At 48.5% G+C, this 20,870-nt stretch overlaps 1 protein-coding gene across 4 annotated transcripts in view; it reads left to right on the top strand.

Annotated features, from left to right (window-relative positions):
- The window catches only part of LOC105495832 (aarF domain containing kinase 1), a 130,268-nt gene extending 109,604 nt beyond the window's left edge, over positions 1-20,664 (top strand). For all 4 annotated transcript variants that reach the window (XM_011765681.3, XM_071099799.1, XM_071099798.1 and 1 more), the window contains 4 exons: positions 11,155-11,304; positions 12,508-12,705; positions 18,282-18,475; positions 19,935-20,664. In XM_011765681.3, coding sequence (XP_011763983.1) covers positions 11,155-11,304; positions 12,508-12,705; positions 18,282-18,475; positions 19,935-20,106 — 714 coding nt within the window. In that variant the 3' untranslated portion in view covers positions 20,107-20,664. The remainder of the gene's footprint in view (positions 1-11,154; positions 11,305-12,507; positions 12,706-18,281; positions 18,476-19,934) is intronic.
- The last annotated feature ends 206 nt before the right edge of the window (positions 20,665-20,870 follow it).

Here is a 20,870-nt window from a genome sequence, read left to right as displayed (position 1 = left end):
GTAAACATTCCACAATCCTGAAAATTTCAGATAAACTCCTGAGGTTCTAAAGTCTCCCTAGGACTGTGGTACTCAGCGAGCCAGCCCTGGAGTAACTCCCTCCTGAGGGCAGCCTGGCTGTGAGCATTCCTTGGGGAGGGAGGTACAGGGCTAGATAGGAGTGACAGGGGGCAGAAGTCTTACTCTAAATCTTAGGGTGTAGCATGACTAGTGGCATCTTAGCTGCTATAAGCAGATGTCTATCCTGGAAGGTGGCTGTAGAAGGGACCCCTCTTGAGGTGGATGGGGGTGGATCCAGACCCCCTCCAACCACTTGTTGTGTCAGCCTCACTCCGCTTTGAAGAGGCCTCCTCACTCTACAGCATCCCAGTCCCACTTGGCCAAATGGACTTGGATAGGGAAACACCGGTTTAGCAGGCAAGACGGGTAGGTTCAATCTCTGTCCTGCCGGTACCTTGCTGTGTAACCTTAGGCAAATCACATCCGCTCTCTGGTCCTCAGTATGCTTATTGAAGGTGTTGGACTAGCTAGGCTCTAACCAGGAACATTAATTCTTCAGCTTGGTGAGAGCTAAGACTTGTTCACCAACAATCTCTTTTAGAATCACTGTAGGGGAAAAAAAGAAATCACCAGGGGAGCTTATTTAACAATGCAGATTCCTGGACCCTACTCCAAACTCACTAATCCAAATCTGGGGTAGAAAGGATTGTAGAAGTTTGCAAGAATCTACATTTCAACAAACTGTCCAGGCGGTTCAGACACTCACGGAAGTTCAGGACTCCGCATACTCAAACATGAAGCCAGGGGCCCAGGCCTTGCCAGGAGTGCCATCTGCGCTCACCCTGCTGATCTGTACCTCCAGGCCCGAGACAGCCCTGCCCAGGGGTGCCCACCTGCCAGCAAGCACAGGCCTCGGGAGCCAGCAGCCTGCAGGGGCCCTTGTTTGTTTGTGTCTGTGAGCCCAGAAGCAGATATTACCAAGGGCCTGACCTGGTGATCATATTTGCCAGTCACTTTAAGAGCTGGCGACAATGACTGTCATTGATCTCATTAAAAGTAAAGGTCGTGCAGGAGTCCGCTTTCCCGGGCTGGATGGCGCCTCCCCGAGCCACAGAACCACTATTGATTGCCGGACCTTTATCGAAGGTTAATTGGATTTCAGTGAGTGTGTGTTTAAGATCCTGCCGAGGCTGAGGCTCAATTTAATTTTTGTGAAATTAGCCAAGAAAGAGGTGACAGAGACGGGAGTGTAGGGGCAGCAGGGACGGATGACTGGAGGTCTGGTGGGCAGACACTGCTGTCCGTGAAGATTGGGATGGGGTTTTAGAAGGGACACCAGCCTGGCTGTCCCAGAGACATGGGATCCAGGGGGCGAGAGTGCCAGAGCTCCTCAGTGGTCATTATGTGGACTTAGGTTCAGTCTGCTGTCCTCAGGGTGGTGCTTCTGGTGTGTGGTGCAGCCTCCAGAGCCTGTCTGTTCCCAGAGCGTCAGTCTCCATCTTCTGTCAGGGTTGGGTGGGGATCTGGGGCTTTAGCTGGTACTTTTAAAGTCTTTCAATTAATCTTTCTTTTTCAGAACCCCCAAATCTCATTTTCAGAGGTGCCAGGGTCCCTCAGTTTCTGAGCCTGCTTGAGGCTCAGCAGTAATAATTATAAAGCTCTCCTATTGCCGGCTTAGGGGTCCATGTTTTCTAGCCTGCCGAGTCACTTCTCAGTAGCTCCCTGCAGCAAACGCAGTTTTGCTTATCTCACTTTGCCTTCTGTTGTTGCCTCTCTACTCTTTTCTTGTTGTGGTGGGGTCTTTGCCTTCTTTCCTACTTTTAGAGTCACTTTTGTGGGGTTCGTGAAGGAGTGGAGTCAGTGGCCTGGGTTCCACTTGCCATGCTTAGCCAGAAGCCGTTGCTATGCTTCTTCTAGTAAGCAATTCCATCCCGTGTCATTGCAGGAGCAGTGAAAGGGTCTCACTTTTGCTTTTAGCAAATGTTTTATTGAGCAGCTACCATGTGCAAGCACTGAGTGCACTTGCTATAATAGAGGTGTGAGCAGAGCGTGGGAGAGGGTGGGGCTGGGTGAGGCTTCATAGAGCTTGGGTGCTGGGTGGGAAGAGCATAGGGTTTCAGAGTTAGGGCTCCTGAGATTGTGTATTGGCCGGTGCCTTTTGGGTAAGTGACATCCTCTGAGTGTGAGTTTTCTCATCTATGCAGTTGGAGAGATAACATCACTTACCGCGTAGGGTCATTGTGTGAACTTTGCAAACTGAAGTTTTGTAAAAATAATGCGACTGTTACTTATTCATGAGGTCGTGATTCACAGAGACGTGTCTTCCTCCATAGAATCTTTGAGAATCCTCTTCGCTCCCCTTCCTGCCCGCTTGCCTCTATTTTCTGAGTACAAAGACTTGGAGCTGGGTAATAGTCATCCATTAAGCCTGTGGTGGACCCCCTCCCCTCGCCCCCACTGTAAAAGCCATGCCGAAGTTTCTACCTTTCCCCTTTCACCACCTCTGGTTGAATAGGACATTTGCATTTTGGCTCAGTGTCATTTTTCCCCTGCTAGGCCTGCCTGGCTCTCTGGTAGAAGATGCCCAAACCAACACAGAACAGCTGCAGAGGCATGAAGACCTTCTACCAAAATCACCAAAAGAAAACACCTTCCATCGTCCGTCCCTTCATAGCGTCTTGGACCAAATATTTAAAAGAGCTCGGGGATATGAGAGGGGTCCAGGTGCATGAGATGAGTTACTGGACATTTATTTCCTCGACAGCAAAGGTGTCGGGAGTGGGTAACGGTGTTGCTGTGGAGTTGGCCTTCCTGGATGCAGGTGTTGGCTCTGCTACTTATAAGCTGTGCCACCTTGGTGAAGCTACTCACCCTTTTGAAGCCTCAGTTTCCTTTCGTAAAGTGGGATACAAGCGAGTAACCCACTGGATTGTTTGATGACTGAAACAGAGCACTTGGCACGGTGCCGGGCCCAGCATATGTGCTCATCACGTGTTGAATTATGCTGAATTCTACCCCTTGGAATTTGGTGGTGTCCTGTGGTGCTGGCAGTACATGATGTGCCAAAAGATGGGGGAAACATATAGTGAAGAAACCCTTTCCCCATTTTTCATGTTGACCCCGGTAAGGTGGAAAGATAGGAAAGTATTTCTTTGGACGGAGTTGTTGTCCAAGGCCAGAGATGCCAGATGTCTCTGCTTTTCCTCCCTTTCTCCGTGTCTTCCCATAGCCAAAGGCCCTAGGACCCCTCCCACCTGCGCTGGTATCTGGGTAACTTTAATGAGTGTCTCTGGCCAGAGACTTGAGGAGGCTCTCTGGCCAGAGAGACTCATTAAATACCCCATGCCATGGCTCTCTGTGATGTTCCTTTTCAATCCTAACCTAGAGAAGCTTTCACTAGGTGCCTAGGAGCTCCAAAATTAGAGTAACTTCCCAGTTTCCTGTGATTTTACTCAGCGCCTCTTCTTTTTATTTATTTATTTTCTGATATAGGTTTTCACTCTCACCCAGGCTAGCGTGCAGTGACATGATCTCAGCTCACTGCAGCCTGAATCTCCCCAGGCTCAGGTGATCTTCCCATCCCAGCCTCTGGAGTAGCTGGGACTACAGGTGCATGCCACCATGCCTAGGTAATTTTTGTATTTCTTATAGAAACGGGGCTTCACCATGTTTCCCAGGCTGGTCTCCAACTCCTGGGCTCAAGCCATCTGACTGCCTCAGCCTCACAAAGCCCCTTTTCTTTCTTCCTCACTATCTCTCCCGACACCATGTGTGGTCGAAGAGGTTCCCAGCACCTTTGCGTTCAGAGACTACACCTCACGTTTGTGAGTCCAAGATTGCCCCACCTATGGACAAGTTTGGGCTCCATGCTGGGAAGCTGTTTTTAATCTGAGGCTTACAAATCCCAAAGGTGGTTCCTGGGGATAGGGTGGAGATTATGGTAAAATGCTCTAGGACCAGCACCAGTAGCTCATACCTGTAATCCCAGTGCTTTGGACAGGGCTGAAGTGGGAGGATTAGTTGAAACCAGGAGTTTGAGACCATCCCATCCTGAGCAACATAGTGAGACCTTATCTCTACAAAAAAATAAATTAACTGGGCGTGGTGGCACATGCATGTAATCCTGGTTATTCTGGAGGGTGAGGTGGGAGGATCATTTGAACCCAGGTGTTCGAGGCTGCAGTGAGCCCTGATGGTGCCACTGCACTTAAGCCTGGGCTACAGAGTGAGGCCCTGTATTTTTTTTTTAAAAAAGCTCTAGGTCTGGTCTAGTCTTTCATGCTGTTGTACCTCAGAAAGCCTGGGCAGAAACTGGAAGAAAGGCAGACAGAGTTTGAATGATTAACCTCCTTATAGTTAATATCAGGCTACTCATGTGATTATCAATATCCTGTAACACCAACCCCCTGTTTCCTTCAGGGATCTTGGCCTTTCTTTTAAGACGCCCCACCAGGAACATAAATAGATTCTCTCTTGAGGGTGGGAATAAATTAATCCATGTAATTATAGAATAATTAAAGTACTTTTAGCCAATTCAAGTTTTGAGAAAAGTCCAAAAATAACTCATTGATTTAAATATTATTTACTAAATTAATTCTTTACTCAGTCTTTTTATAGATTCCTGGTTTTTCCCCCTCCCTGCTGTTAGAGAATAAAGGCATTGCATAATAACTGAAATCACTTATCGTCAATGGCACATTCTTTTTATGTGGAACAATTAAAAGATTTCTCATTGACTTTTTTTTTTTCCTAAATGGCACTGTACTGTAACTTTAGTTAACAGTGTGGTTTTGGTTAGCTGACAGTCTTGGATTTCCCACTGAGACTCTTTTTTTTCAAAATGAAACATTTTGGCAGCTTCTGGGGTTGGAGTGGGGTGGTGTTCAGACGTCTCTGGTGCAGTCTCTGTCTCCAGGAAGAGCTTCCCTGTGAGTGGAGAGGCAGGATAACGGGGCGATCGAGGCCTGTTCTCTGGAGCCAGTGCTCCTAGGTTTAGACTAACTGCCAACCAAGTCACCCAACTTTCTATTTTGTGTCCTGATTCCTTTACCTGTTGACTGCAGAGGATGGCAGCGAGTGCTGAATCCCTTAGTGTGAAGTGCCTGGCATGGTGCCTGGTATAGTGTGTTAGCCATCATTGTTTGTCATACTGGACCTCTGTCAACTTCAGTAGGAATGGCACCAGGTTCAAGAGGCCAAAGAAGAGATAGTGAATGGAACATAGATTTAAACAAATGGTTTATTTGGGGGAACTTACAAGACAGTTCAGTGGTGGCAGGCTGTACAGGAAAACCACCACCACTTGTAAAAAGCATGCTGTTTATATAGTACATTCACTTAGTACCCTGTCCTCAGCAACCTGCACCTAGCAACCCCTATTTCTGAAGTTAAGGCAGTTGTGTCTGCCATAAGTGTCTGCTTAAGTTATTACTGTCAGGTGTGTCTATCATGCACCATTCTAAAAAGATGGTGCGTCCTGTCATTATGCACATGCCACCGTTCACAGGGCATGGGGCAGTGTTAGGGACACAATGATCTGTTCTTAAGCAAGACACATAATGTATTATAGAAGGGAGAGAGGGTCGTGTGCCCAGTAATGGCCTTAGGTTTCTCCTCAATGCCTCTGAGTAGAAGGGGGCTGGCTTCTCTCTTCTGGGAAACTCAGTTCCTAGAAAGACTAACACAACTCTGAGAGATGTTATCCAACACTTAGAAATGAGGCCAGGAGAGTGTGGTGTGGCAGTCTTGGGCATTGTTCAACCAGCTCCCTAGAGGATTTTTTTTAATATCTAGGGAAATGTACATTTGTTTGACTTTGCTATTGACAATTATTTAAAGGCACAGACTGGTCCTACATCAACTTGAAGATCTTATCCAGTAGAGATGCAAATAATTTCTGTCTAGTATAAAAGATAACCCCACCCAAAGGTTACAACTTTTTTTTAATGCCTCGTAGAACAGTAACCTGTTTTTTAGCTAATCCAGAAACCTTAGTCTCTTATTCCTGTTTAAATGCCCATAAACACCTACTTTCAAAATTCTCTTTGAACCAGCCCTACCATCTTACTTGCCCCCTTACTTATTTATTTATTTTTGAGACGGAGTTTCACTCTTGTTGCCCAGGCTGGAGTGCAATGGTGTGATATTGGCTCACTGCAACCTCTGTCTCCTTGGTTCAAACAATTCTCCTTGGCCTCCCAAAATGCTGGGATTACAGGCATGAGCCACCGCACCAGGCCCCAATGTGTAGTCTTTTATCCCTCACTTTCCTCCCACCCTTCTCCCCAAGTCCCCAAAGTTCATTGTATCATTCTTATGCCTTTGCGTCCTCATAGATTAGCTCCCACTTATAAGTGGAAACATACGATATTTGTTTTTCCAGTCCTGAGTTACTTCACTTAGAATAATGGTCTCCAATTCCATCTGTGTTGCTGCAAATGCCATTGTTTCGTTCCTTTTTGTGGCTGAGTGGTATTCCATGGTGTATATACACCATGTTTTCTTTATCTACCTGTTGATGGGCATTTAGGCTGGTTCCATATTTTTGCAATTGTGAATTGTGCCGCTATAAACATGCGTGTGTAAGTGTCTTTTTCATATAATGATTTCTTTTCCTCTGGATAGACACCCACTAGTGGGATTGCTGGATCAAATGGTAGTTTGACGTTTCGTTCTTTAAGGAATCTCCACACTGTTTCCCGTAGTTGTTGTGCTAGTTTACATTCCCACCAGTAGTGTAAAAGTGTTCCCTTTTCACCACATCCATGCCAACATCTATTATTTTTGATTTTTTGATTATGGCCATTCTTGCAGGAGTAAGGTGGTATTGCATTGTGGTTTTGATTTGCATTTCCCTGATCATTAGTGATGTTGAGCATTTTTTTCATGTGTTTGTTGGCCATTTGTATATCTTCTTTTGAGAATTGTCTATTCATGTCCTTAGCCCACTTTTTGATGGGATTGTTTGTTCTTTTCTTGCTGATTTGTTTGAGTTCCTTGTAGATTCTGGATATTAATCTTTTGTTCGATGCATAGCTGTGAATATTTTCTCCCACTCTATGGATTCTTTCCACTCTGTGGATTGTCTGTTTACCCTGCTGATTATTTCTTTTGCTGTGCAGAAGCTTTTTAGTTTAATTAAGTCCCGTCTACTTATCTTTGTTTTTGTTGCATTTGTTTTTGGGTTCTTGGTCATGAAATCTTTGCTTAAGCCAATATCTAGAAGAGTTTTTCTGACGTTATCTTCTAGATTTTTTATGGTTTCAGGTCTTAGATTTAAGTCTTTGATCCATTTTGAGTTGATTTTTTATAAGGTGAGAAGTGAGAATCCAATTTCATTCTTCTACATGTGGCTAGCCAATTATCCCAGCACCATTTGTTGAATAGGGTGTCGTTTTCCCACTTTGTTTTTTTTGCTTTGTTGAAGATCAGTTGGCTGTAAGAATTTGGCTTTATTTCTTGGTTCTCTATTCTGTTCCATTGGTCTGTGTCCTTATTTTATACCAGTACCATGCTGTTTTGCTAACTATAGCTCTGAAGTATAGTTTGAAGTTGGGTAATGTGATGCCTCCAGATTTGTTCTTTTTGCTTAGTCTTACTTTGGCTATGTGGGCTTGCCCCCTTATTAATGAGTTAAAAAAGTCTTTGACACATGTTCATCCTGTATTTATTTAGTTTTATTTTTTATTTATGTATTTAGAGACAGGGTCTCGCTCTATCTCCCAGGTTGGAGTACAGTGGTGCCGTCATAGCTCACTGCAGTGTCGAACTCCTGGGCTAAAGTGATCCTTCTGCCTTAGCCTCCCTAGTAGATAGAACCATATGCATGTTCCACCACACCTGGCTGAATTTTTAATTTTATGTAGAGATGAGGTCTTGCTGTGTTGCCCAGGCTGGTCTGAAACTCCTGTCTTCAAGCAATCATCCCTCCTGAGCCTCCCAAAGTGCTGGGATTATAGGTGTGGGCCACTGTGCCTGGCACACTTTCTGTATTTATATGAGCTGTACTTTAAACTTTGAAAATTAGGCTTTGAGAGTGATAGTGGGTATGTATTTTTTCTAAGTTAAAAATGATAAACTACTGCATGAAAAACAAACTTTGATGTGTTGTCTTATAGTGTGTAAAGTGCTTTCTCATATGTGATCCTATTTTGACGTTGAATCTTAAGGTTGCTCTGTGAGCAAGTAGAGCAGGTGGGGTTAGTCCCATGTAGTTGCTAAGGGAACTTGGAACCAGACTGAGAAGAGAGGTGTCTTATCCCCAGGTCTCCCATGCCCAGTGACAGAACCATGCCATTCGCAGGGACTCCCCCTCTGGTCTCTGTCTATGCTGGTGAAATCTGGTTAAAACCAACATTAGGAACAGCCCCAAATGGCAAGACACAATGAGCTGGAGGCAGGTGGATTGGAGACGTTGAGATGGAGTGGGCCACTCTGGTGACTCTTCTCATGTGGACTCTTCTCATAGAGCAGTAGTTGGTGGCCCCCAACCTCCCCAACCCCACCAGCAGCAGCTCACTTTTCAGGGGCAAGGGCTCCCCATCCTGAGCCCCCAGACCGCTAGGGGCCATCTTTCAGTATAGTTAATAGGGGGCCCAGAGCGATTAGCAGTATTTCAGAAAGCTTAAGGGAGATCATACATCTCCCCATGACAGGTCTGCCCAGACTAAATGAAATGTCGTTTCTCTCCTTTTTTGGCTGGGATTCTGTCAGCTCAGTCTGGCTGCGCTGCTTATCTTGGGCTGATCAGGAGCCCTGATTGGACCTTATTTGCGTCCTTGACAAATAAAAATGAATGATTACTTAATAAATGCAATTGGTTTGGCAGATACAGCCTTTCAGAGCATGGCTCCACGAAGCTCCGAAGAGCCCCATAGAAGAGATTCTTGGTGGCATTGAGACTTGGTGGCCCACCCAGGACCAGCCCTGGCCGGGGGCCCCCCTCCAAGGAAACAGACAGTGGTGGCCCTGGGGCATCTGGCATGTCAGCCTGAGTCTGAGAACTTGACCTGGGGCAAAGTCCTGCTCCTGATGCCGACAGACACTGAGTACTGGGAGTCTATTTCACCGCAGGAAAATTGCAGGAGCTGGAGGGCTGGCGTGGTAGCGGGCACAGTGTCTTACACGTCTTCACCTCTGAAAAACGTACAATGGAAGCTAGTCTGCTCACCTTCCAGGGGTGTTATGAGAAATTAGTAACGACAAGCACAGGGTCACTTATGAGAGTCACCAGGGCACGGCACCGTGGCATTCTCATTTACCTTCGCAGTGACCCTGGCTAGTGGGACTATTATTATTTCCATGTGACTGAAGCCGAGGGCATAAGCAACTGGTTAAGGTCACAAAGCTCAACTGAAAAGTGCAGCAGTGGGTGCAAGCCAGCGTAGAATAGCAGTTACTAGAAGGCTGCGGGGTCAGCTGGTGTGAATCTTGGCTTGACCTTTCTCTAGCCATGAGTAAGTTAAACCTTGATGAATCAGTTTCTCATCTGCAAAATGAAGATCATAATTGTCCCTACCTTTGGGGGGCTAATAAGGATGTCAGCTGGTTGTTACTAAAGTAGGGTCATCAAGAATGATGCAATGGGCAAATTATAATTGATTGGGATTCAGAGGACATTAATGGGGTTAGAATAAGCATCGAGGCAGGAACAACAGCATCTTAGGAAAACAGAGATGAGGGTCTCACTTACGTTGAACGCAGAGTCATAGTCACGTGTTTGCCACTGTTATAAGCAAGTGGATACATAATAGAGCCAGTCTGTGGTCCATAAATTATACCTCAATAAAGCTGTTTAACAAAGCACAGCAAGTGCCTACTATCTTGGGAGTTTATGATAGTGGGATAGATGGTCATTAATCAAATAATCACACAAATAGTGTGATAGTGCCCTGAAAGAAAAGGCCTTTGAGAACGTATGGCGAGAGAACCTCATCTTGCCTGGGACGTCAGGGAGGGCTTCTTCAGAGAGGCGATGCTGACCTGGGATGGGAAGGAAGAGAGGGGGTAAGTCAAGTGAAGGGGAGATGGCAGGAATGTTCCTGACAGCAGGAATAGCATGTGCAAAGGCCCTGAGGCCAGAAAGCACAGGGATCGTTGGGGAAGAGAAAGAGTGAATGTGGCTGGAATGTCAGTGTGGTGTGAGATGAGACCAGGCAGGAGGCAGGGCCTGGTCAGGTAGGACTTTGCAGGCTGGGGGACAGAGGAACATTTTTAAGATCCCAATCCTGTGTTCCCCACCCGTGGGCCCCAGCTTCTCTCCCCTCTGACCAGGTTAGGTTTGTTAATGACCATGGGGTCCAGCTGAGGCCAAGAGGGTTGCCTAGGGCAGCTTGTGTCCTGGGGTGTCAGCTTTCTGGGTCGAGCATCTCTTTGTCCCCTGGAAACCTGTCAACAGACCCTCTGTGGGTCCAGGTCTGGCTTTATTCAGCAGCTGTTCCTTAGCTGGGAAGAGGCTTTTAGCTTTAATAAAAAAGGGACTAGAGATAAGAAGACTGCCTCGTCAGGGAGAGCAGCAGTGACAGGATGATTTAAACGGCTTCTCTAGTGTCATTTCTTCTGTGCAGACATCATAAATCAGATTAGCACCGGGCTCTGGCAGGGAGGGGAGCAGGGAGAGGGGAGACGGGCCTGTGACTCTGGGTCCACCTGGCACAGGCCTGGGGCAGCCCCAGAGGAGGTGGTGGGGTGACCTGCTCCTGATCCTCAGCCCCCTGCCCTGTTCTTTGGAGAAGGGGTGAGTGGAATGGCTCCCCCAGCCCAGCTTTTCAGCCCATTCTCAGCTTTGGGGAGAAAATGGAGAAGGGCTGATAAAAGGGTATGGAGGAGAGAAATGGCGGACAAGTGGAAGGGCGGGTGCGGGAGGTGAAGAGTGTAGTTCTCCTACCTAATCATGTGTTCACATCACCTCGAACTTTAAAAAATACTGGTGCCTTGTACCACCCACATGGTTTCATGATTCTAAGGTGCAGCTAAAGGTAAGAACTCTTAAACTCAAAAAGTATGTCATCTCAGGCCATCACTCCCACCACAACCGCTCCAACCCACCGATTTTCTCTGGCCTCCCCTTAATGACCACATCGAGAGACCAGATAGAAGTCCCTGAGACAGATGTGAGTGGAGAGGAGCTCCCACCTGCCCCCGCTTCTCTTTCAGATCTCACGCCACCTGGGCAAGATGTATAGTGAGATGATCTTCGTCAATGGCTTCGTGCACTGCGATCCCCACCCCGGCAATGTACTGGTGCGGAAGCACCCTGGCACGGGAAAGGCGGAGATTGTCCTGTTGGACCATGGGCTTTACCAGGTAGAAGAGGCCTTTGTTACCCAGCCCCGGGACCTCTGGGTTTAGAGTCTGCTGACCACTCTAATTAGCTGCAGAACTGGGAGGGAGACAGCAAGAGTAGCTGGAAAGGGCCCTGCCCTCTCCCTTGGAGCTGTCATTTTGTGCAAGTCACTGTCACAGAGCTCTCAGAGCTTCAGCTTCCTCCTCATGAAGGTGAGGTTGATGGCACCCCCTTTACAGGCCGTTGTGAGGAGTAGGTGGAAATAGGCTTGTATGTTAGATTGTACTTTCCCATGGAGCCCCAGGCCAGCAAGGATCCTCAGCAGTGAGCTGTCCTCTGCATGAGCTGGGGCTTCATGGGGAAGGAGTTAATGTTTAGGCCTAGTGAGGACGTACTACCTAGTGGGAAAGGGGGCAGGCAGCTGATGGGGGCTGGAGGGCCTCAGACTGTGTCCTCAGGATACAGATCTGGTTCAAAGGAGCCATGAGCTCCTACTTGGAAGATGGGAAGTTCACTGCCAATCTGGGCCCCAGGGCCTGGCTTGGTCCCATGAGGCAGATGGTCCCGGGGTGGTTTTCCCCAGGGGATTCTGCTCCTTCTCTCAGGGACCTGATCCCACATCCCCAAATCTTGGCCTCTTCTGAAAGGCTTAACGAAGTAGAATGCATTAGTTTAGGGTAGGCTAGCTGTTTTCACATGTGGCCCCAAAATGAATGATGGCCCAGATACAACAGAAACTTAATTGCTTGCTCACATGCCAGTCCTGGATGGGTGAAGACTGCCGGGCTCTGACCCCCAAGCTTCACCAGAGGTGATGGTGCTGGCAGCTGGCGGCGGGGTGAGGGCTTGGAGGAGCAGGCGGGGGAAAGTTTCTGTGGGCCGGGCCTGGAAGTGGAGCTTCTGCCACATTCCTTCAGTCAGGCTTATGCTGAGGACCACATCTAACTTTGAGGGAGGCTGAGAAAGTAGCCTGTACCTGGGAAGAGGAGGAGAATGTAGACTTGGGTGGGCAGTTAATAGTCACTGCCACTCAGGGTCAAGGCTTGCTAAAGAGTCGCTTTGAACTTAAACCTTCAGGGATGGCAGAGCTCTGGGGGAGAAGCAGACGCCATGGGAAGGCGCAGTCCTCACCATCATCTTTTATAATGGTTGGCATCAGCTAGGGACTTGGGCCTTCGTGGGGAGACGAGGCTCAGGTCCCATCATTGCCGCCTCCACCCTAGGTGCTCACGGAAGAATTCCGCCTGAATTACTGCCACCTCTGGCAGTCTCTGATCTGGACTGACATGAAGAGAGTGAAGGAGTACAGCCAGCGCCTGGGAGCTGGGGATCTCTACCCCTTGTTTGCCTGCATGCTGACAGCGCGGTCATGGAACTCAGTCAACAGAGGCATCAGCCAAGCTCCCGTCACTGCCACTGAGGTAGGGGGCCCCTCCAGGCCCTGCCTCTTCCTAAATGCAGAAGGCAGGGCTAGAGGTGGCCTATGGACCCCTACCAAGTAGGATCTGAGAGTCTAGGCTGGTGGGCTACGTGTGGGGGGAGGGGAAGAATTGGGACTATATTGGATAAGAAGAGAAAGACAAGGAGAAATAGTGCCCTGGATGGAAGGAGGGAAAGGGGGTGATATCTCCCTAGCTCCCCTTCAAGCCTTATCAGTCTGGAGGAAACAGGGGCACACTGACCATAATAACTCAGACTTCTGTAGCTTTAGCTCTGACCCACTCACACTAGATTCCAGGCCTTCCCCAAGTTCTCCCACAGGACCTCTGGGAATCCTTAGGGACTGTCTCTTAAATAAATCTGGCAGTACTGCTGTGTTCTGCCTGGCACTGTCTCCCATCACATGGCTCCTCTAAGGCACCAAGCTGAGATAGCCCTTCACTACTCAGGTGGCACTCAAGCAGGGGTGCTCATCTCATTGTCTGCAGACTTTTTTTTTTTTTTTTTTTTTGAGACGGAGTCTCGCTCTGTCACCCAGGCTGGAGTGCAGTGGCATGATACCGGCTCACTGCAACCTCCGCCTCCTGGGTTCAAGTGATTCTCTTGTCTCAGCCTCCCAAGTGGCTGGCACTACAGGTGCATGTCACCATGAGTGGCTAATTTTTGTGTTTTTAGTAGAGACGGGGTTTTGCCATGTTGACCAGGCTAAAGCAGCCTTTTTGTGGTCACTATTTGTAGCTCATTTCTCCATTTCACCTAGACAAGAGTCTCATGGAGTCTGGGCCAGGAGACATATTGGGAGCACCTCCACCGGGTACTCAGACCCACCTCTGCTTGCACAACAGAGGCTTACGGGGGTGAGCTCATTCCTCCTGGCTCAAGGTGGGCTCCCTTCCAGGGGGCTTTTCCAGCCCCCGGAATTGGCTGCTGTCTTCACAGCCTATTAATTTGCCAGACCCGCTGAGACTTGCCTGAATCCACGTGGGGGATGGCCTTGGGCTCCAGCTGAGGCCCCTGCTCACCACCAGGGACAGGGTTCTGCCTGTGCAGTCAGAAAGCCCTGGGCTCCAGTGCCTCTTCTTCCTTACAGTGTGACCTTGGGTGGTCCTCATCACCTCTTTGAGCCTCAGGGTAAGCTGCTTACCCTGTAAGCTGCTTTGTGATAGGCAGCTTTGGGAATGGCTAGATCCAGATTCTCAAATGATGTCATCTAAGAGGCCATCCATCCCCATCTCTTGGCTCCACTTTCCTCCAAGTTGACATCTTTCTCCAGCAAGCTTGGTGGCAAAGATGGCCACCAACTGCTCTTGGCTTCTACAGCCTTGAACTCCATCATCTCTAAGGAAGAGAGACAATTTTCCTCTTTTGTAAAATAGGGATGGTAAGGATAATTTCCACTTTATTGATAGTGCATGTAAAGTGCCTACCCACAGCTCCTGAAGTTTGTTCATTTGACAAACATTTGTTTTTGTGGGGCCGTGGGTATGAGCTGAGGATCCCATGATGAACAGGCAGACAGGCCTTCTGTGTAATTTACACTTTGCTTGAGGGAGACAGACAGTAAACAAGTGGATAAACAGGTGAATGGAATAATTGCAGGTTGTCAGTGCTCTGGACGAAACAAGTAGGGTGCTGTGAGGAGGGGGACGGGACAGCACTCAGAGAAGACCTGACTTGAGGAGGTGACATTTCAGCTGAGGCCCAAAGGACAGGAAAGGCACCAGTTCCAGGAGGAGCTTGAAGGACACATTCTAGGCACACTCAAGCCAAGGGGAAAGAAAGCATTTGGTATGGCCCAGAGTGTGGTGAGGAGGATGGTGGGATGAGAAGTTGGAGGAATCGTGGGCAGGAAGATCATTACGCAGGGTCTTAAAAGCCATGGGAAGATGTTCCAATTAATTCTCAGCACAAAACAAAGCCCTTGATAGGCTCTGAGCAGGAGGGGGAGAGGCCCAGACTTGTTCTTTTTAAGTATCTCTCTCGAGTGGGGTGAGATGAGTGGTGGCGATCATTTAGGAGCCTGGGCCAGGACTCCAGGTTGAGAGATGACAGGGGCTCAGGCTACACTGGTGGCAACAGAGATGGAGAGAGGCAGTGGAGTCAAGGTGTGTTTTGGAAGTAAGATTGAGTTTCTGTAGGACTGGATGTGGAGAGGAGGGAAAGGGCAGGGCCAAGGCTGCATCATAGCTTTTTGGGATGAGTTTTATGGTGGGGGATGGTGGTACTTCCTATCATAGGGAAGACTGGGAAGGACATATTTGTGGTGGGGTGGTCAATGGTTCTCTTGAACAGGTAGAGATGTCATGGGCATCTGGTGTTCACAGAAGAGGTCTAGACTTAAAATACAAATTTAAGAGTCTTCAGGGTAAGGTGATATTTAAAACCTCAGGCCTGGATGAGGTCACATGGCATCTACTAGGTTCTCAGTATATATTTGTTTTTATTAACTAAGATAGAATTTTGTTTTTGCATTCTTTTTTTATTTTCTTTTTATTTCTTTTCTTTTCTTTTTTTTTTTTTGAGACAGAGTCTCACTCTGTTGTCTAGGCTGGAGTGCAGTGGCTCAACCTTGGCTCACTGCAACCTCTGCCTCCCGAGTTCAAGCGATTCTCCTGCCTCAGCCTCCCGAGTAGCTGGGATTATAGGCATGTGCCACCACACCCGGCTAATTTTTATATATTTAGTAGAGACGGGGTTTCGCCATGTTGGCCAGGATGGTCTCGATTTCCTGACCTTGTGATCCACCCACCTCTGCCTCCCAAAGTGCTGGGATTACAGGCATGAGCCACCGCACCCAGCCTGTTTTTGCATTCTTATTCGTTGATAAAGACTCAGTTTAAATGCCAGTCCTTTGAAAAAGTCTTGTCTCTTCCAGAAAGCCTATTCTTACCACCTTTGCCAAAAGTCACCCCTTAATACTTGTATTGCTAACAAGGCAAGTACACCATGCCCCTTGTAGTTATTTGTCTGCACACCTTAACTCTCCAACTATATGGTGAGCACTTGGAAGGCAAAGACCCCGTCTTGTATATCTTTTTAGAAGATCCCTGCCATCCTGGGACTGGGTCTGGTAGAGGGACATTTGTGAACGTTCTTGAGACACTTACTCCATTTGCTCACTTTGGACAACCCAGATAGATCATAAAGTTAGCTACTCCAGGTCAGCCTGATCTCAGGGATCCACAGGCTTGGTCTTTCTGAGCCCTGCTGTCATTGAGGATTAGGGAAACCTCCAACATTATATGAGGGAGAATGTTTTCCCCAACTAACCGTAGCTTAAACATAAGGAATTTGTTCTCTCTCCTACAAGAAGCCTGGAGATGGGTGGGTTAGCTCAGTGGATCAACAAATTCAGGTCCCCGGGCTAACTCATGATTCTCTGGGCTGTCCATCACAATTCCAAGATGACTGTGGTGGTTCCAAGCTTTACATCTTCATTCAGTGGTCGCTAGAGGCAGGAATAAGGTGCTAAGTCTCCTTATATAATTTAAGAGCAAGAAAACCTTTTCTAGAAGTGTCGGCCTCCCTCCAACAACCTCCTCTTGCCTCATTGGCTGAAGCAGGTCACGTGTCCCTGCCTAAACCAGTCATGTGGCAAGGGGCTGAGAGCTCAGAGCCAGCCCTGGCTGAACTCAATCCAGATTCTCTGCTGGGGCCAGGGAGGGGCTACACCTCCCAAGGGAGCATGACCCAAGGGATCAAGTGAACACTTTTTTTTTTTTTGAGACAGAGTCTCACTCTGTTGCCTAGGCTGGAGTGCAGTGGTGTGATCTCAGCTCACTACAACCTCTGCCTCCCAGGATCAAGCAGTTTTCCTGACTCAGCCTCCCGAGTAGCTGAGACTACAAGTGTGTGCCACCATGCCTGGCTAGCTTTTGTATTTTTAGTAAAGATGGGGTTTCACTATGTTGGCCATGCTGGTCTCAAACTCCTGACCTCGTGATCCACCAGCCTCAGCCTCCCAAAATGCTATGATTACAGGCGTGATCCTGGGTTCTTTTAATAGAGGAGATTGGGGTGAAGACTCAGGTAGGTACCCAACAGGGTCTACTGCAGACACCCACCATCAGGATTTGTCTTAGCTGGAGACTCTGCTGCTCTGAGAACTGTCTCCTGGTAGTAGCCTGGGTGAGTGAAGGAGCTAAGAGGCTGTTGCCAGGCCAGTGCTGACCATGCTGGGTTGGGGGGTCCCTGCGGTGAGCAGGGGACTTGTAGCTGTGGCCGCAGGCACCTCTTGAAGTCTGGCTTTGTGTTGAGATGTGCCAGCCTGATAGCTCCTGCCTGAGAGGCATTTCAAGACATTTCAACTTTTGCAGTGACTCTGTTCTCAACAGCCCACACGTGCTCCTGCAAGCACTGAGAGCCCTGCTGCTTCAGAGAGGAGAGGGGTGGTAAAGCCTTTCGACAACACGCCAGGTCTCCTCATTATGACTTGGCTACTGATTGCTTCCTCAGACCTTATCTCTGGTGACCCTCCCAGTGCTGCTGGGAGGTGGGCACAAAGGGTAGTGGCATTCCCAGTGTTTGGGTGAGGACACTGAGTTGAAACAGATTAGAGGACTTACCCAGAGTCGTGGAGTCCTGTGGTGAGGTGAGGAGGTGTGGTATTGCCAGATGGTGAGGGCACAGGCTCGGGAGCTGGACTGCCTGGGTTCACGTCCCATCTCACCATTTACTCGCACTTAACTTCTCAATGCCTCTGTTTCCTCATCTTAAATGGGGATGATACGCTGATAGGGTTGTTGTGAGGATTAAATCAATTAATACATGCCAAAATTGTCAAAGTGCCTGGTTTCTTTAGTAAATGCTCAATATATGGTGCTTATCGTCACCATCATCATCATATCTACGGAGACTGAAAAGGGGTCAGAACCACACTTATATTTAGGATTTGGGGCAGTTATCTGCCTAGAGCTGTGAAGAGTGTAGGGACAGGGATCGTGGGGAGGCCAGACCCCAAACTTAAAGACCAGATGGGTCAAGGGCTGTGGCGATGACCAGCATGAAGGGCTAATCCTGGATCCTAAGCCAGGGCATCAGACCTTGGGCCACAGGTGGGATGAGACTGGCTCCCATGCAAGGACAGTGGTAAGCAATGGAGTGTGAGCAGCAGCATGGTCTGGCAGGGTGCAGGCTATGGGGCAGGACTTTGGAGTTGGGTTGAAGTCAGGTCAGCCTGAGCTAGGCTTGGAGGGGTAGGAAACCAGACTCAGCTGGCACTGGCTTCTGGGGGTCCTTCTAGACCTGATCTAAAATTGGTGGCCAGTGAAAAAGCCTTGGAGAATAACCTGGTCTCTCTCAGTGTATCCTGTGTCACATCCAGCACTTTCCTAGAAGTTTGGCTGAGACATCCCCTTCCAGGTTTGTCAGGCTATACAGCGCCTTGTGCTAGACTTGTCTATTGGGAGTGCTCCTAGCAGTGCCAAGACAGCGGTGCCTGAAGCTCCCTCCTGGGATTTCTTTGCAGCCCTCTGGTCCCAGCCTGCCAGACCCCTGCCACCCCTGGCCCCACTACCCATACCAACCATCTGTTTCCGTCTCCCCATTGCTGCCTCAGGACTTAGAGATTCGCAACAACGCGGCCAACTACCTCCCCCAGATCAGCCAGCTCCTTAACCACGTGCCACGCCAGATGCTGCTCATCTTGAAGACCAATGACCTGCTGCGTGGCATCGAGGCCGCCCTGGGCACCCGTGCCAGCGCCAGCTCCTTTCTCAACATGTCACGTTGCTGCATCAGAGCGCTAGCCGAGTGAGTGTGGGCTTCTCCCTCTCCTCCCCTCCTAGCCCCCTGGCCTGCCCCAGGGGTCCTGCTTTTGCTGCCACCTTTCCCCACCAGTCTACAGGGCCCTGCCTGAGCTTCCAAATCTCCAGATCTCCCTGCAGGAAAAGTTAAAGTTTGAAATGTTTTCTGAGAGTCTCAGCCCCATCCAAGTATCCCAAGTTTGAGGACAGGAAGCCCTGGTGTGTATCTCTCCATTAATTGGTCCTGGAACTTGTCAGCCAGGCCAGTGCTCTTTGTCCTGTAGGTGAGAGTGTGACTCAGGTTCTCTTGATCTCAGATCTATTTATTTATTTAATTTATTTATTTTCTTTTTTGAGAGAGTCTGACTCTGTCCCCCAGGCTGGAGTAGAGTGGTGTGATCTCGGCTCACTGCAACCTTCATCTCCCAAGTTCAAGCGATTCTCCTGCCTCAGTCTCCCGAGTCGTTAGAATTACAGGCTCCTACCACCACGGCCAGCTAATTTTTATATTTTAGTAGAGACGGGGTTTTACCATGTTGGCCAGGCTGGTTTCGAACTCCTGACCTCAAGTGATCCACCTGCCTTGGCCTCCCAAAGTCCTGGGATTACAGGCGTGAGCCACCATGTCTGGCTTCAGATCTTTTTAGATGCCTCAGCACCTTTGGGCATTCATGAGGAAGAGAAGTGTGCTTCCTCAGGGAGCTGGTTCCAGAGGAAAGAGGGTTTCAGGCTCTATTAATGAGTGTGACGAATACGTTGGAAGGGCCACACTCTGGCTGATTGTTCTCACTCAAGAGAGGAAGCTTAGATGATGCTCAATTCCATGCTAGGAATGGACCATTCTGGGAACCTATATCATGTGCCCACTATCAAATATTGAATTAGTTTACAGCATAATATACTGCACACTGAAAGGGCCAACTTTGATGTATTCTTCCTCTGAGGGTTCAGGAAATGAAGTCTTGAATAGGTCATCATCATAAACACCAGTTTTCATCATGTCCTTTTGTGGGTGCAGAAGGGATTGAGCTGGGCTGAATTCATAATGGCCTTAGCCTCCCGGACCACCTGACCAGGTTTCCAAGTGATTCTTATCCTTAGAAAGTTTGGAAAGGCTTTGACTATTTTTGAGTTTGGGGGATTCTTGGTTGGCATATATTTACCATGCTTTTGGAGAAAGAAACATTGGAATGATCTACGCAAATGGGTTTATTAGACCTTTGATGCCCTGTGAAACAACTGCTTTTATTTATCCCACTTATTTGAAAAACTCCTTTGAAATATTTGAGTTCCTCTGGCTCCTGATTGGGTAGTGGTATAGTATGATCCTGTATCCAAGAGTGGTCCGTAGGGGCAGGGAGCTGGTGAGTTGGCCAAAGCCACCATCTTTAGTTTTTCTAAATGATACAGAGCTGGTGTTTCTTGCCTCTTTATTTCTTTTCTCCTTCTTCTTTCCCTTCTTCCAGGCACAAGAAGAAGAATACCTGTTCATTCTTCAGAAGAACCCAGATCTCTTTCAGAGAGGCCTTCAACTTATGGCAGATCAACCTCCATGAGCTCATCCTGCGTGTGAAGGGGTTGAAGCTGGCTGACCGGGTCTTGGCCCTAATATGCTGGCTGTTCCCTGCTCCACTCTGATTGGAATTGCTCTCCCTGCCCCATTCTGATGTCTTTCCACTCCTCAGCCCCTCATCCTGCCTCCACCCAGCTGCTCCATTTTTGCCACATGGTGGCCTGCAGCCCCAGAGTCACTGTCCATGTCACCATCCTCCTCCTCTTTTGGAATCCTCTCTGCATACTGTGGCCCTTATCTCAGGGCCCACAGGCTTAACTGTGGCATAGCTCTCTCTTCTTCTCCAAGAAGACTCAGCAGCCTACATTCCCACTCCTGGTATGTGCCATTGGGTTGGATGTCCCCATTACTTCCATTAACCCTTCCCATTGCCAAGACGTGCCACGGGTGCCACTGGGGGCACACTGAACTTGTAGGGAGTTTGATTTTGTTGGAGGTGAACATGGTCTCTGAACTTGACAGAGAACAGCTTCCCTTTCCTAGCCATGTCACCCTCCAAAGGAAGTCACACCTCAGCGAGGTGGTTTGGCATCTGGGGCCGACTCCATTGCAGCCATGAGCTCACTGCTGTCAGTGACCTTTGGTGTTTTCTGTACTGTTTCAATAAAAACTCCTTCAAGGTTCCAGGGTTTGTCCATCATAACTCACTTGACCCCAGGCACATGCCCTTCCAGAGTGTGCTCATGGTCCTCGCCAAGGGCTTATGGTTCCTCTTGGTTGCCGCTTCCTCAGGGTTTCCCAGGGAGATCTAGGGAACAGAAGGCCTGGGGCTGTTTGGTGGGATTTGTATTTTAGGTTGGGAGTTCGCCCACAATGCCCATTAGGTCAG

This window comes from Macaca nemestrina, chromosome 7, assembly GCF_043159975.1.
Source record: "Macaca nemestrina isolate mMacNem1 chromosome 7, mMacNem.hap1, whole genome shotgun sequence".
In the NCBI taxonomy this organism is placed as follows: domain Eukaryota; kingdom Metazoa; phylum Chordata; class Mammalia; order Primates; family Cercopithecidae; genus Macaca; species Macaca nemestrina.
The sequence above is the reverse complement of the archived record's forward strand: the minus strand, read 5'-3'. Positions and strand labels throughout refer to the sequence as shown.